General features: G+C 43.0%; 1 protein-coding gene across 2 annotated transcripts in view; it reads left to right on the top strand.

Annotated features, from left to right (window-relative positions):
• The window catches only part of PRKCG (protein kinase C gamma), an 881,135-nt gene that overhangs the window by 98,502 nt on the left and 768,059 nt on the right, over positions 1-14,574 (top strand). For both annotated transcript variants that reach the window (XM_073656297.1, XM_073656296.1), the window contains exon 2: positions 14,092-14,123. In XM_073656297.1, the coding sequence (XP_073512398.1) occupies positions 14,092-14,123 (32 nt within the window). The remainder of the gene's footprint in view (positions 1-14,091; positions 14,124-14,574) is intronic.

Raw genomic sequence — 14,574 nt, 5'->3', positions numbered from 1 at the left:
TTATTGTGATCTTTGTAAGGCAGAATGAACAAATCAACAGCAGATGAAGAATTGGTTTTATTTATTTTTTATGACGTTCCTTGTGCAGTATAAGTGATTAGACGACTTTATTCTTTGGGTCGGTGTGATTACAGCGATATCAGATTTATTTTGGTTTTATATGATTGGTTGCTGTCATACACTAAAAACCATATTTTGAGATCCATAATTTTCTTTTCTGATTTTTGGGAGGCAGAATGAACAAAAACCTGCAATTTAGGAATTTTTTTTTATGCTGTTTCACCATGTGATAAAAGTGATAAGACAACTTTATTCTTCAGGTCAGTATGATTACCGTGATACAACATTTATATAATTTTTTTTTATGTTTTGGCGCTTTTACACAATTAAAACTATTTTATAGAAAAAAGAATTGTTTTTGCATCGCTCTATTCTGAGAGCTATAGCTCTTTTGTTTTTCCGCTGATGGAGCTATTTGTTGCTTGTTTTTTGCATGACAAGATGATGTTTTCAGTGTTAATATTATATTCCCCTTTTTGATCGAGTTTTATTTCACTTTTTGTACACCTATATGACAAAAAAGAAAGTTTTTTGCAACTTTTTTTTTTTCGGTGTTCACTGAAGTAGTTAATTAGTGTAACAGTTTTATAGTTAAGGTCGTTCCAAAAGCGGCAATACCAAATACTGTATGTGTTCCATATTAGGTTATATTTGTTTTTACATAAATATATGTATTTATTGGATTAATATTTTTTACATTTTTTTGTTCTTTACTTTGTGTTTTTTTTTTATATTTTTAAAAACCTTTTTTTTACTTTACTTTACTTGCCACAGGATGGGACATCAATTTTCCCTGCCCTGATCACTGATCTAAAACTCTATTAGATCTGTGCATCGCACACAAGCAGGAGGCATGTCACCTCCTGCACTGAGGAGGACCTAAGCCCACCGTACCTGGGTAACCCCGTGGCCATCTGTCAGAGCCAAGAGGAAGCTCTCTCCCTCTGCTATCCCAATCGATTTCACTGTCACTATTGACATTGGCATTTGCAACAATTGTGGGTCTTGCTGCAGGGTGTCAGCTCTCATATAGCGCTGACACCCGCTTTTGATCGTGCTCGGAGTGAGCCTTGCGTGATGGTCACGCTATACATGTACGGCGGTTTGTGGGAATGCACCTCCCACGGCGCTGTATATGTACGGCGGATGTCGTGAAGGGGTTAAAAGAAATCTGTCACAAGGTTTTTGCTTCCTCATCTGAGAGGAGCATAATGTAAGAAAAGAGACCCTGATTCCAGCGATGTGTCACTTAATTTACTGGGTGCAGCAGTTATGATAAAATCAACGTTTTTAGATGTAGCAAGGCTAAGAAAGCTAACCCCACCCATTCCACAGATTACTGAAATCTGTGTCTTAGCTCATACATCATGCTGCCCTCAGATTACATAGCAAAAAAACTACTGATGGATTCCTTCTAAAGAATTTTACTAATTAAAGGGATTTTTTCTCATCTCCTAAAATAATGACACATCTCTATGATATAGCATTACTTGATAAGTGAAAATAAGGAGTGAAGGGGCTGCAGCATTGTTTTAGTGCTGGTTACCATTCATTCTTTTATCTGTATAGCCGTGCTCCTGGCCACCAATTGTGCGGGGAATGCAGAATGGCCACATTCACTTGAACAGTAAGTACTTAGAAATGTGGCTGTGCAGTGAAAATGGTGGAGGTAGATGGAGCCAAATCACATATTTCCTGCATTTACCTTCTTGGACACATAGTAGCTGGCGGTCTCATTTTCTGTCTCATTAGGCTCATTTATCGGTCAAGACAAACTCTACTATTTTTAAATTCTATGTTAAAGGGATTGTCTGAGCGGGATCAAGTGATCACTGTGCACTTGTTTGGAGGAAGCCCCCAGGTTGACGTTATCCTCCAGCCATGCATTTCTCTGTAGGCCCCTCTTATATGGGGGCTATCTAAAGTCAAAAAGGAGGACGAACCCCTCTATGATCTACTTAACCTCCGGTGGACACAGCCACTATATACAGAGAGAGAAGCTAGAGAAGTATCACTTTGATTTTCTGTTAATATAAAATATAATCTCTTCTCAATTCCTGGTTATATATAAATTTGCAGTTTCTGTATTTAACTTGCTAAAAATCTGTCTCCCTATATGGACATCTTGGAGGTGGAGGTCTTAACTCGGGACCACCCACCAGTGAGTGGCACTCCACTTTGGCTCTTAGGGGGTGGTCCTGAGTGAGGACCTCTCTCAATAATGTTAAAGTTAAATACTGAAATAACATTTTTACATTTAACCAGCTGAGAAGAGATTATAGTTTATACTAATAAGAAATCAAAGTGATAATACTTGTCTAGCTAAAACGTATTTATTTTAAACAATGACAAATCTTTGGTTCATTTTCAAAGGTCAAAGATTCTTTAAGCTCATTACCAAAGATCTAATAGACTTTTCTCTAATACAAACTATAATGAAATGAAAATCATAATAAAATCAATGTAAGCCATATTTATTTCAGTCATCTTGCTGGGAATTAAACACGCTGTGCCTGTTACCATCACATTAATTATGTAGATCTTTATGTCACAGGAACATTCTGAATAAGGGGTAGATAATTCACAATATATCTACTATGTGCAATAATCTTGCAGTCTTTTGTGCATTTAAAACAATATAGATACTTTAGTTTTATTAAAAGTAAATTGAGGCTCTGTTCATGTTGTTGTTTGTTCCCCTTCCATCAGGGTTCCATTTTTTTTTAACATCAGGAATAGCTGAGACTGTAACATTAGTCTTGCTGTCAAAAATGCCGAATCCATGTGGATATAAAAAATCATAAATCCTCCAAGGCTCAAACTTTAAGGATATCATTAAACTGGTTGTCTGGTCCTTTTATATCTATGGTCTATCCTTAGGGAATCAGATGAAGCAGAGCCAAGATAGTGGTGTAAATGAGTAGACTCAGTGATGTGGTGGACTGACTATGAGTCCGAAAAACAAGTACAACAAAACTAGTCGTGAGGCAAATCAAGTATAGCATTATGGCAAAATAGAATACACTAAATTCAATGAAGGTACTATCTGAAATTGCAGCTGAATAGAAAAGTGGAGTACAGCTCACCCCTTGAGGAAGCACATTATGCGAAACGTGCGTAGGCAACTAGATTCTCTGGTTACACTCTATCAATATTTTATTCTTAATTTGGATTTGTCCTTGGCTTGTTTACACTATATGCATTGGAATATATTGACAAGTATTGTGCATTTTACTTTTTTTACTTAATATTTCTTTGTCAGTAAAATGTAAAAGTCAGCCAGGACAGTTGTTGTGTATATGTACAATATGCATACTTACCAAACTACTAAATCAATTTAATATGATTCTCTAGATATTATCAGGGTTCTACAATATTCCACACTTTTCATCTGTGCGGGTCTACTTTTTAAAACTTCTTTTTATCAGTGTCTTATTTTAATGCATTATCAAATAAAGTTTCTGTAAAGTTTTTACTGATTATTTTTGGTCACGCTCTTGATTTGTGTTTGTAGGATTCAAACTAAGGCAATGTAGCAAAACCAAGCAAAGCTGGGAATGTCAGGTGTGAAGCGAAGCTGAGTATATCAGGAAGCAAACTTGTGGCAAAGTAGCAGAGCCCAGGTGTGAAGCAAAGCTGGGTATGTAAGGAAGCACACTTGTGGCAAAATAGTAGAGTCCAGGTGTGAAGAAAAGCTGGGTATGTAAGGAAGCACACTTGTGGCAAAATAGTAGAGACCAGGTGTGAAGCAAAGCTTGGTATGTCAAGAAGCACACTTGTGGCAAAGTAGCAGAGCCCAGGTGTGAAGCAAAGCTGGGTATGTCAGGAAGCACACTTATAGCAAAGTAGCAGAGTCCAGGTGTGAAGCAAAGCTTGGTATGTCAAGAAGCACACTTGTAGCAAAGTAGCAGAGCCCAGGTGTGAAGCAAAGCTGGGTATGTAAGGAAGCACACTTGTGGCAAAGTAGCAGAGTCCAGGTGTGAAGCAAAGCTTGGTATGTCAAGAAGCACACTTGTGGCAAAGTAGCAGAGCCCAGGTGTGAAGCAAAGCTGGGTATGTCAGAAAGCACACTTGTAGCAAAGTAGCAGAGCCCAGGTGTGAAGCAAAGCTGGGTATGTCAGAAAGCACACTTGTAGCAAAGTAGCAGAGTCCAGGTGTGAAGCAAAGCTTGGTATGTCAAGAAGCACACTTGTGGCAAAGTAGCAGAGCCTAGGTGTGAAGCAAAGCTGAGTATGTCAGGAAGAACACTTGTAGCAAAGTAGCAGAGCCCAGTTGTGAAGCAGAGCTGGGCATGTCAGGAAGCACACTTATAGCAAAGTAGCAGAGTCCAGGTGTGAAGCAAAGCTGGGTATGTCAGGAAGCACACTTATAGCAAAGTAGCAGAGGCCAGGTGTGAAGCAAAGCTTGATATGTCAAGAAGCACACTTGTGGCAAAGTAGCAGAGCCCAGGTGTGAAGCAAAGCTGGGTATGTCAAGAAGCACACGTGTGGCAAAGTAGCAGAGCCCAGGTGTGAAGCAAAGCTGGGTATGTCAAGAAGCACACTAGTGGCAAAGTAGCAGAGTCCAGGTGTGAAGCAAAGCTGGGTATGTCAGGAAGCACACTTATAGCAAAGTAACAGAGGCCAGGTGTGAAGCAAAGCTTGGTATGTCAAGAAGCACACTTGTGGCAAAGTAGCAGAGCCCAGGTGTGAAGCAAAGCTGGGTATGTCTAGAAGCACACGTGTGGCAAAGTAGCAGAGCCCAGGTGTGAAGCAAAGCTGGGTATGTCAAGAAGCACACTTGTAGCAAAGTAGCAGAGCCAAGGTGTGAAGCAGAGCTGGGTATGTCAGGAAGCACACTTGTAGCAAAGTAGCAGAGCCCAGGTGTGAAGCAGAGCTGGGTATGTCAGGAAGCATACTTATAGCAAAGTAGCAGAGTCCAGGTGTGAAGCAAAGCTGGGTATGTCAGGAAGCACACTTATAGCAAAGTAGCAGAGTCCAGTTGTGAAGCAAAGCTTGGTATGTCAAGAAGCACACTTGTGGCAAAGTAGCAGAGCCCAGGTGTGAAGCAAAGCTGGGTATGTCAGAAAGCACACTTGTAGCAAAGTAGCAGAGCCCAGGTGTGAAGCAAAGCTGGGTATGTCAGAAAGCACACTTGTAGCAAAGTAGCAGAGTCCAGGTGTGAAGCAAAGCTTGGTATGTCAAGAAGCACACTTGTGGCAAAGTAGCAGAGCCTAGATGTGAAGCAAAGCTGAGTATGTCAGGAAGAACACTTGTACCAAAGTAGCAGAGCCCAGGTGTGAAGCAGAGCTGGGCATGTCAGGAAGCACACTTATAGCAAAGTAGCAGAGTCCAGGTGTGAAGCAAAGCTGGGTATGTCAGGAAGCACACTTATAGCAACGTAGCAGAGGCCAGGTGTGAAGCAAAGCTTGGTATGTCAAGAAGCACACTTGTGGCAAAGTAGCAAAGCACAGGTGTGAAGCAAAGCTGGGTATGTCAAGGAGCACACGTGTGGCAAAGTAGCAGAGCCCAGGTGTGAAGCAAAGCTGGGTATGTCAAGAAGCACACTTGTGGCAAAGTAGCAGAGTCCAGGTGTGAAGCAAAGCTGAGTATGTCAGGAAGCACACTTATAGCAAAGTAGCAGAGGCCAGGTGTGAAGCAAAGCTTGGTATGTCAAGAAGCACACTTGTGGCAAAGTAGCAGAGCCCAGGTGTGAAGCAAAGCTGGGTATGTCTAGAAGCACACGTGTGGCAAAGTAGCAGAGCCCAGGTGTGAAGCACAGCTGGGTATGTCAAGAAGCACACTTGTAGCAAAGTAGCAGAGCCAAGGTGTGAAGCAGAGCTGGGTATGTCAGGAAGCACACTTGTAGCAAAGTAGCAGAGCCCAGGTGTGAAGCAGAGCTGGGTATGTCAGGAAGCATACTTATAGCAAAGTAGCAGAGTCCAGGTGTGAAGCAAAGCTGGGTATGTCAGGAAGCACACTTATAGCAAAGTAGCAGAGTCCAGTTGTGAAGCAAAGCTTGGTATGTCAAGAAGCACACTTGTAGCAAAGTAGCAGAGCCCAGGTGTGAAGCAAAGCTGGGTATGTCAAGAAGCACACTTGTAGCAAAGTAGCAGAGCCCAGGTGTGAAGCAGAGCTGGGTATGTCAGGAAGCATACTTATAGCAAAGTAGCAGAGTCCAGGTGTGAAGCAAAGCTGGGTATGTCAGGAAGCACACTTATAGCAAAGTAGCAGAGTCCAGTTGTGAAGCAAAGCTTGGTATGTCAAGAAGCACACTTGTGGCAAATTAGCAGAGTCCAGGTGTGAAGCAAAGCTGGGTATGTCAAGAAGCAAACTTGTGGCAAAGTAGCAGAGCCCAGGTGTGAAGCAAAGCTGGGTATGTCAAGAAGCACACTTGTAGCAAAGTAGCAGAGTCCAGGTGTGAAGCAAAGCTGGGTATGTCAGGAAGTACACTTGTGGTAAAGTAGCAGAGCCTAGATGTGAAGCAAAGCTGAGTATGTCAGGAAGCACTCTTGTAGCAAAGTAGCAGAGCCCAGGTGTAAAGCAAAGCTGGGTATGTCAGGAAGCACACTTGTGGCAAAGTAGCAGAGCCCAGGTGTGAAGTAAAGCTGGGTATGTCAGGAAGCACACTTGCAGCAAAGTAGCAGAACCCAGGTGTGAAGCAAAGCTGAGTATGTCAGGAATCACCCTTGAAATGTAACAAAGCCCAGTGGCATAGCAGACAATTCTGGATGTGTTAGGAGACATTCTTGTGCTAGCACTGATAAGAAGAGCCCAGCGGTGTGATAGCTGAGAGAATACTCAGGTGGTGTGCTGCCTGAGCCAGCCTAAAGCCCCCGTCTCACATAGCGAGATCGCTAGCGAGAGATCGCTGCTGAGTCAAGGTTTTGGTGACGCAACAGCGACCTCACCAGCGATGTCGCTATGTGTGACACTTTGCAGCGACCAGGCCCCTGCTGTGAGGTCGCTGATCGCTGCAGAATGTCCTGGACCATTTTTTGGTCTTTGCCCTCCCGCTGGTCAGCACACATCGCTGTGTGTGACCAGCGGGAGCAGCGATCAGGCTGGTAACCATGATAAACAGCAGGTTACTAGGGGCACAAGCGCACTTAGTAACCCGCTGTTTATCATGGTTACGAGCCTGCTAAAGTGAGCAGTAACCTCCTGCTCACCATAGCAGAGTGGTAACCATGATAAACAGCGGGTTACTAGGTGCGCGTGTGCCCCTAGTAACCCGATGTTTACCATAGTTACCAGCCTGCTCCTGCTTCAGCAGGCTCGTAACCAGGAGCAGGACATCGTGGAAAGATTCTTTCCACGATGTCACTGCTCCCCTGATCGTTGGTGAGCCTGCCTGTTTGACAGCTCACCAGCGACCACATAGCGACGCAGCAACGATCCCTGACAGGTCGTATCGTTGTCAGGATTGCTGCAGCGTCGCTAAGTGTGACGGGGCCTTAAAGGTCTTAGCAGTCTTCCATCAGAGGTGTGTGACTGGTTTCATTGGTAAATTTATGTGCACAGGAGCACAAGGAGCTGCACATCGGAAGAGGAGCTGCCCGGACAGCTGAGTAACACAGTGAAGCATTATAAATTAACCCTCTGTATGGATGATCTTTTATATTTAATTAATCCCATGATTTCTATTTCCTCGCTTATCAGTGAATTTGAGCGATATATTCTTGTCAATAACTTTAAAGTTATTTATTCTATTACAAAATCATTGATAATTTCCATGCCCCTTCTTCAATTAGTGCAGGCGACCCAATCATCTTCTCTCCACTTGGAAAAAAAGGATAAAGTATCTTGGCATCTCCATTCTCATAACATTGGTGGACATGTATACTCTAAATTATGAATCTCTACTAAACCATATACTTAACAAACTAAAGTAATATAATAAGTATTTGTACCTGTGTGGATAAATGATTAAAATGGACATTCTATATCTTGTTCAAATCAGTCTTCTGAAACGTCTCTCAGTAGGGTTTCGCCATTTTGTATAGGCGTCGGCCAAACAGCAAATTAGATTAGACATAATATTTAAAAAAAAATGGCTACTATTGGAGTTGGCCACCTTAATTTTAGTCAATACTTTCATGCAGCCATCTTATTTACGACAGTTAATTGTTCTCTATCCTTTGACATCAGACAGTGAATGAGACTTGAAAGTGATCTTTTCTCCTTATAAGTTGATATCTCTACATGGATCTCAGAAAGTAATGACTATGAAGATGGATAAATTCTCATTAGCGACCCGTTGCACTTTAAAGGTTTGGAGTTATTACCTAAGTCTAGAAAAACCTGTCTGTTCCAGGGCCTTTTTCATTCTTTTCTTGTAATCTTGATTTTCATCCAGCCATGTCTGTATCTCAGTTTCTTAGCTGGTAGTCGTCTGGCTAAATTAAATAATCTCCACATCAGGGAAGATTGCTTCACTCAATACGTTCAGGGGGTCCTATGTGAGGAATCACTTGGTCCGGCTACAGTTTACACAATTAAAATGGTTTGTCAGTGAGCTAGATGCCCACGTAGCAGATTTGATGCAGAGCGTTTTTGACTCTCTCTGGCAGAAAAAAACGTATGCAGATTTACATACGCTTTTTCTGCCAGAGAGAAGCGTTTTTTCAGCATTTTTACATGTGACGCGCCCCCTGGGCCTGTGTTGTGCAGGGGAACCCGGAACCGGACCTGTTGTAGAATGCTGGGGGTTGTAGTCTCCATGTGACGGTGACCCGGTCCGTGCCCAGGGTGGTCAAACCAGTGGCAGTCTTAATGTATAGCAAATGTCCGACTACGCCACCCGTGGATTGCAGTCAGTGGGGACCGCCGCCGCGCTGCAGACCGCTGAGGCTGATGTTGTTTGCGCAGCTGAGTATGGGATAACTCCCCACGGGAGAAGTATTGCCTCAGGGCAGCTAATGTGAGAGATGATGGGAGTGATGGTGTGAGCGTCCCAGTGCTAATGGTGCTGGTGCGGCGAGGAACCACAGAGACGTGCGGTTGCAGTTTTCAATGCTTTACTCACAGTTGTTGTTCATGTCAATGCTGCAGGCGATGACTGCCCGAGCCATGCTGCATCCACCAGGCAAGGGACTCGGTCAACTCCCAGGTAATTCCAGAGTGTGGTTCAGAGCTCCCTTCTCTACCTTTCTCTGGCCGTCCCCACCAGTGACCCACCTTTGTCCAGCTTCCTCGGGCCTTCTGTTGGCAAAACCTCTCCCGGTTTCCCTGACCCTATACGGTATGCCTTTCTGGTGGATGTAGTGAGGGGTCGCACCAAGATGTGGTAACAACCTCCGGTCTTTGGCTGAGGAATCTGTTGCCTCCACCAATTTGGGTTCCGGTACCCTGTTCTGCCAACCCTTCGCCCTGTATCTCCTCTGGGCATATGGGGTTCCTTCTGTCCTCGTGTCTCTGGGCCTTTCTCTGTATTCCTGGCTTCCTTTCTCCTCTGTTCCAGTTCCTTTCTTACTTTCCTTTCCGCTACTTCTCCTCTCTCTTTCTGCTGTTTCTGGCCTCCACTCCAGGCCTGCTTCTGGAGCTGGGCCCAGACTGAGCCACAGCTCCCTGTCAGCCCTCTCTGGCTGAACTCCTGTCTTCTTCTCCTCCTCTCTGAACTGGCTGGACTCAACTCACTCCTAAGATGGTGCCCACCTTATATACCTCCTTCTAACACCCGAGCCCAGGTGACTAGCAACCAATGGGCTCCTACCTATGCCCAGAGACCCACCCCTATCTGCTCCTACACCACAGGGTATTCCACCCCCCCCCGCCACTCCAGCCAGGGACAGATGCTGTCGTGCCTGCACTTCTGTCTAGTGGGAGCACCGTTGAGCTGTCCCTCGGAAATGGGGTGTGTGTGGTGCATGCAGCCTACCGAGTCCTGGTCCACACTCCATCCTTACCCGGGAGTGGAATACCACACCTCTGGTTTGAGGTGCAATACCCCTGTAGCAGCCGAGCCCTCGGGGTGCTACACATGCGTTTTCGCATGCGTTTTTTGAAGCAGTTTTCCAAGCGATTTTGACAAGTCCTTGACAAGTTGGTCACACAATATAAATCCATGCAACCGGCATGGATTTATAATGTGTGACCAACTTAGATGCTTTAAATGCTGCATCTACAGTAAAAAAAAAGAATTAAAACGTTAAAAATAAAAAAAACTGTATACTCACCTCTCCCGTCTCCTCCCGGCGGCGATCCTCTCTCTTCGGCATCCCGCGGTGTACTGGCAGGACCTGCGCTGACGTCAGCGGTCGCGTGACCATCAGGTGACTAAATGACGTCACCGCAGGTCCTGCCAGTACACCGCAGGACGCCGAGGAGAGAGGACGAGGCCGGGAGGAGACCGGAGAGGTGAGTATACAGTTTCTTTTTATTTTTAACTTTTTTATTTCTTTTTTTCACCGCGTGGTAGCCGGGATGTAGAGGAGTTGTAGTCTCCTCTTCATCCTGGGTACCACACGCACCGCCATTATGCCGCAAATTCGTGGCCATTGAATTTTATTGAAACGCAGCAAATCCACATATACCTGTGGGTTTGCTGCATTTCAATGTTCCTCAATGGCCACAAATTTGCGGTGTAGTCACGGTAGAAATGGTCATGCTGCGTTTTGCAACGCAATGCGAATTCGGTGTGCTAATTAGCGCATCATGTGCACAGCACATCCGAATTCACATTGTTTGGCATGGCAGACGGTTTTACAAGCGTTTTCGCAGCTGTAAAAATGCCTCAAAAACGCTACGTGGGCACATAGCCTTCTACTTTCAGTCAGAAAGACCTATGTCAAATTCATTGGATTTTGCGCCATACAAATTTCTCTCTTCTTTATTCTTCCAGATTGTGGATAAAGAAATTAGGGATCATTTCCAATGTTGAGCAATGCACCGAAAGTTTCCTCTTAAAGCATAGAATTCCCATGTCACATTATGCTCGGGAAAAATGATAATTTTATCTCACTGGTACACAGTACCCTCTATGCTTCTCAGGATGTTCCCCACCGTATCAGAGCTCTGCTGACGATGTGGTTCTGACCCTGGCTCTTTTCTCCATGCTTGGTGGAGTGGTGCTTCTTTACACCCCTTCTGGAATGCCATATTTGACATTTACAACCATATTTTGGTAACTACATTAATAAATATCCCGGAGTTGACTTTTCATTCCATTATTCCTAGCCATTTACGAGTAATTAAAAATGGCCTGCTCAGACACTTTTTGACAGCCGCTAAGGATGTCATCCTTAGATATTGGAAATCTACGAGGGTCCAATGAATTCAAGAATAGGTTTCTGAAATTAATCATCTATTCTTAATGGAGCACGTGGTACCAGAGAACAATGATACATTTGTCACCTACTGGAAAACTTGGCCCATCTGGATGGACTTTATGGATGGTCCATTGTTTATAGTTATGAGGTCCCGTTTCTATCTTACAATGGATTACTTGGATGTCATCAGTATTTTTCCCCTCTTCCGCTTCCTCATTTTCTTCCACTTTTTATGTTATATTTTATGGTTATTTAAATGTTATCTTCGTATGTTTTTGTTTTGTCTTTCTTAATTTGTTGTCTATATGTCATCACTATCTTATAATTATATTAATGGTAAGTTGGCATTTTATTTTCAAAGGTATTAAGTCCTGGTTTCCACGGATATTCTATGAACATCATTATATCTTTATTTGTGGGTTTGTCCAGTATTACAGCTAAGTCCTTTTCAGTTGAATACTAACGACCTGCTGTAAGGTGCAGTTTTAGGTACAGTCACTACTAAATGTATGGCGTTGTACCTAGGAAAACAATGAACGGTACCTGCATTAAGATTTCCCGGGGGTTCTGGGAGATAGACCTAAGAAGCTGAGCTCATCACATTATTCTTCATATGTAGTACTCCCCCTCCAACCTACTCCATTGATATGTACATTAGACTCCATCCAAATCCAAAACGAATATAAAGAGTATTTACATATGATGCAGGGCACCCAAAAGATTTACTTGCTTCTATCGCCGATGTTATTCTAGAAGAGTTTGTTCTTGCAAGTTTAGAAAAGTCATATATAATATAAGACTGGTTTAATGCCTTATGTAATGTCATCCCAAATTTTAGTGGGATTATATAGCGACTTTAGCACTTAGACATTAAAGGGAACCTGTCATGCCATAAAACGCTACTATCCTGCAGGTTTAGGTTTAATCTGCAGGTTAATAGTGTTCTGAGCCTGCCTGGTCCCTGGACTTAGAGCCACTCTGCCGGGAGGAAATGCTGGTAGCGTTCGGGTCTCAGTCACGGGGGTGGCGCCGGCGTGGATTCAGTGACCGTTCTGTGTATAGAGAGCGGCGGCTGTAACCGTACTCCCGCTACTGACTGACAGCAGGATCAGCATTAAGGCCGGCTGTCAGTTAGTGCCGGGGTGTGGTTACATACACAGAGCGGAGACTGAACCCGCACTGGCGCCACCCCTGTGACTGAAACAAACCCGAATGCTTCCGGTAGGAATAAAGTTCATTTCCTCCTTTACAACACTATTAGTCTGCAGATTAATCCCATATCTGAAGGTTAGTAGCATTTTTTCACATGACAGCTCCCCTTTAAGCCTGGTTTACTCTGTTGCTTAAATGATCCCTGTCTTTTCATCAAACTGTGCATAAATTGATGATACAATTGAATATACTTTGTAAAATAACTTATCATAGAAACCTGCTTGTTTCTCCACTTATGATCACTTCTTCCCCTTTGCCTCCTGAAGTTAACATACACTCTGAAAAGTATCTTGTCTCTGTCTTGGTCAAAGCAAGTCGACTGTCAGTACATTGAGCTGTTAGGTTACAAAGCCTAATAAACTCCAAAGAAAAGGGAATGGAGATAAGAGACAGAAAGACACAGTCAGATCATGCTGCAGTTTTCACCAAAAGTATATTACTTCTGTGCTGGATTCACAGCCACACAGATCAGTGATGCTGTATAATATCTCCCATGCTGTAGCTGCTGCTGCTTCTTTCTGTATGCTACAGAGAAAGAAGATCCGATATCCACCCGCTCTGTGTACTGTGTATGGAAGAGATCATACTAGATACAATCCACCCACTAGCTCAGAGACAACTGAAGAATTTGGCTAGAATTGGCTGAGGGAAAAATGAGAACAATGCAGGATACAAGTCTTATTATGGACTAGAAAAATAGCGTTATTACTCATATATATACACATGGAAGTTTACTCGAAAAAGTTGGCTGAAATGACTGGTACACTTTAAAGTGAATTTATCACTAGGTTTTTGCTTCCCCATTTAAGATTAGCATGATATTGAGGCAGTGACCTGGATTCCAGTGATGTGTCACTTACTGGGGTGCTTTTTATAATTTTGATATAATCACAGTTTTCTCTGCTGTAGATCTAGCAGTTTTCCGAACGCTCAGCTCTGTATAACCCCACCCACATCACTCATTGACAGCTTTTAGCCCATGTACAATGTACACAGAAAACTACCAATCAGTGGTGGGGGTGGGGTTATGCAGAGCTCATGAATAGGGGCGACTACATAGCAGCAAGTTTACTAGTCCTCTAATAATAAACTCCTGCTGATAAAACAGGGATTTTATCAAAACTACAGCAAGCAGCCCAGTAAGTGACACATCACTGGAATCAGAGTCTCTGTGTCTACATTATCCTGCTCTCAGATTAGGTGGCAAAAATCTGGTGACAGAATCCATTTAAGAATGGATTTGTCAGATCAAACATAGTATGCCATAGCATATGAAATGATGTTGTAGGGGTAGTAATGTACATTACCTTCTGTAATTTTCATGACTATCCAGTGTGTAGGTGGCTCGTGCGAGTAGATTAAAGAACGGTGTACCATAAGTATATAAGGTGTGATAGGATCACATGATTACAAGCCCAGATTCTAATTCCATATAAACATAAGCACAATATTATACCATCTACTGTGGATTATATAGAAAGACGTATCCATTCTGGGACACAGCTGAAATTCCATAATATCCACATTCCATATTCATCTAATGAATCCTATTTGTTCTTTCCTCTCCACAGGGGAATTGGAAAGCAAGGATTCCAGTGCCAGGGTAAGATATTTATTTTATGCTTTGCTTTATTTGTGTGTTATCTGTTCCTCACATTTTCTCTAGAGGATGCCCTCTGCTATTTTTTGCAGCTGTGTCGAGGAGAAAATTATTAATTTATTCAGATTGACTTTTATTTTGCTGTAGGTAATATAGTCTGCCTAATTCTCCAATGCCTGGAAATACATATAATGTACCACAATGTAATTTAAAATATGCCAGTCACATATCATGTAGCATAGCGGGCTGCGCTAAATAACTTAATAACTTAATTAACAAACATTAAAATGTTTATGCTGATATCATGGTTCTGTGCTCCCTCCCGTCTCTGTATGTTACAAGTACAATGCAAAGCTATATTGTGGTACTGTACTAGCCAGAAAAATTGACGTAAATACTTTTACGCCCAAAAATGACAAAAGTATTCTTGGAGTGATACCTTTATTGGCTAACC

The sequence above is a fragment of the Phyllobates terribilis genome, unplaced genomic scaffold, assembly GCF_046119375.1.
Source record: "Phyllobates terribilis strain yellow unplaced genomic scaffold, ASM4611937v1 Scaffold_12__6_contigs__length_324123572, whole genome shotgun sequence".
NCBI lineage: Eukaryota > Metazoa > Chordata > Amphibia > Anura > Dendrobatidae > Phyllobates > Phyllobates terribilis.
Note: the sequence above shows the minus strand (reverse complement) of the source record. Positions and strands in the feature narration are given on the sequence as shown.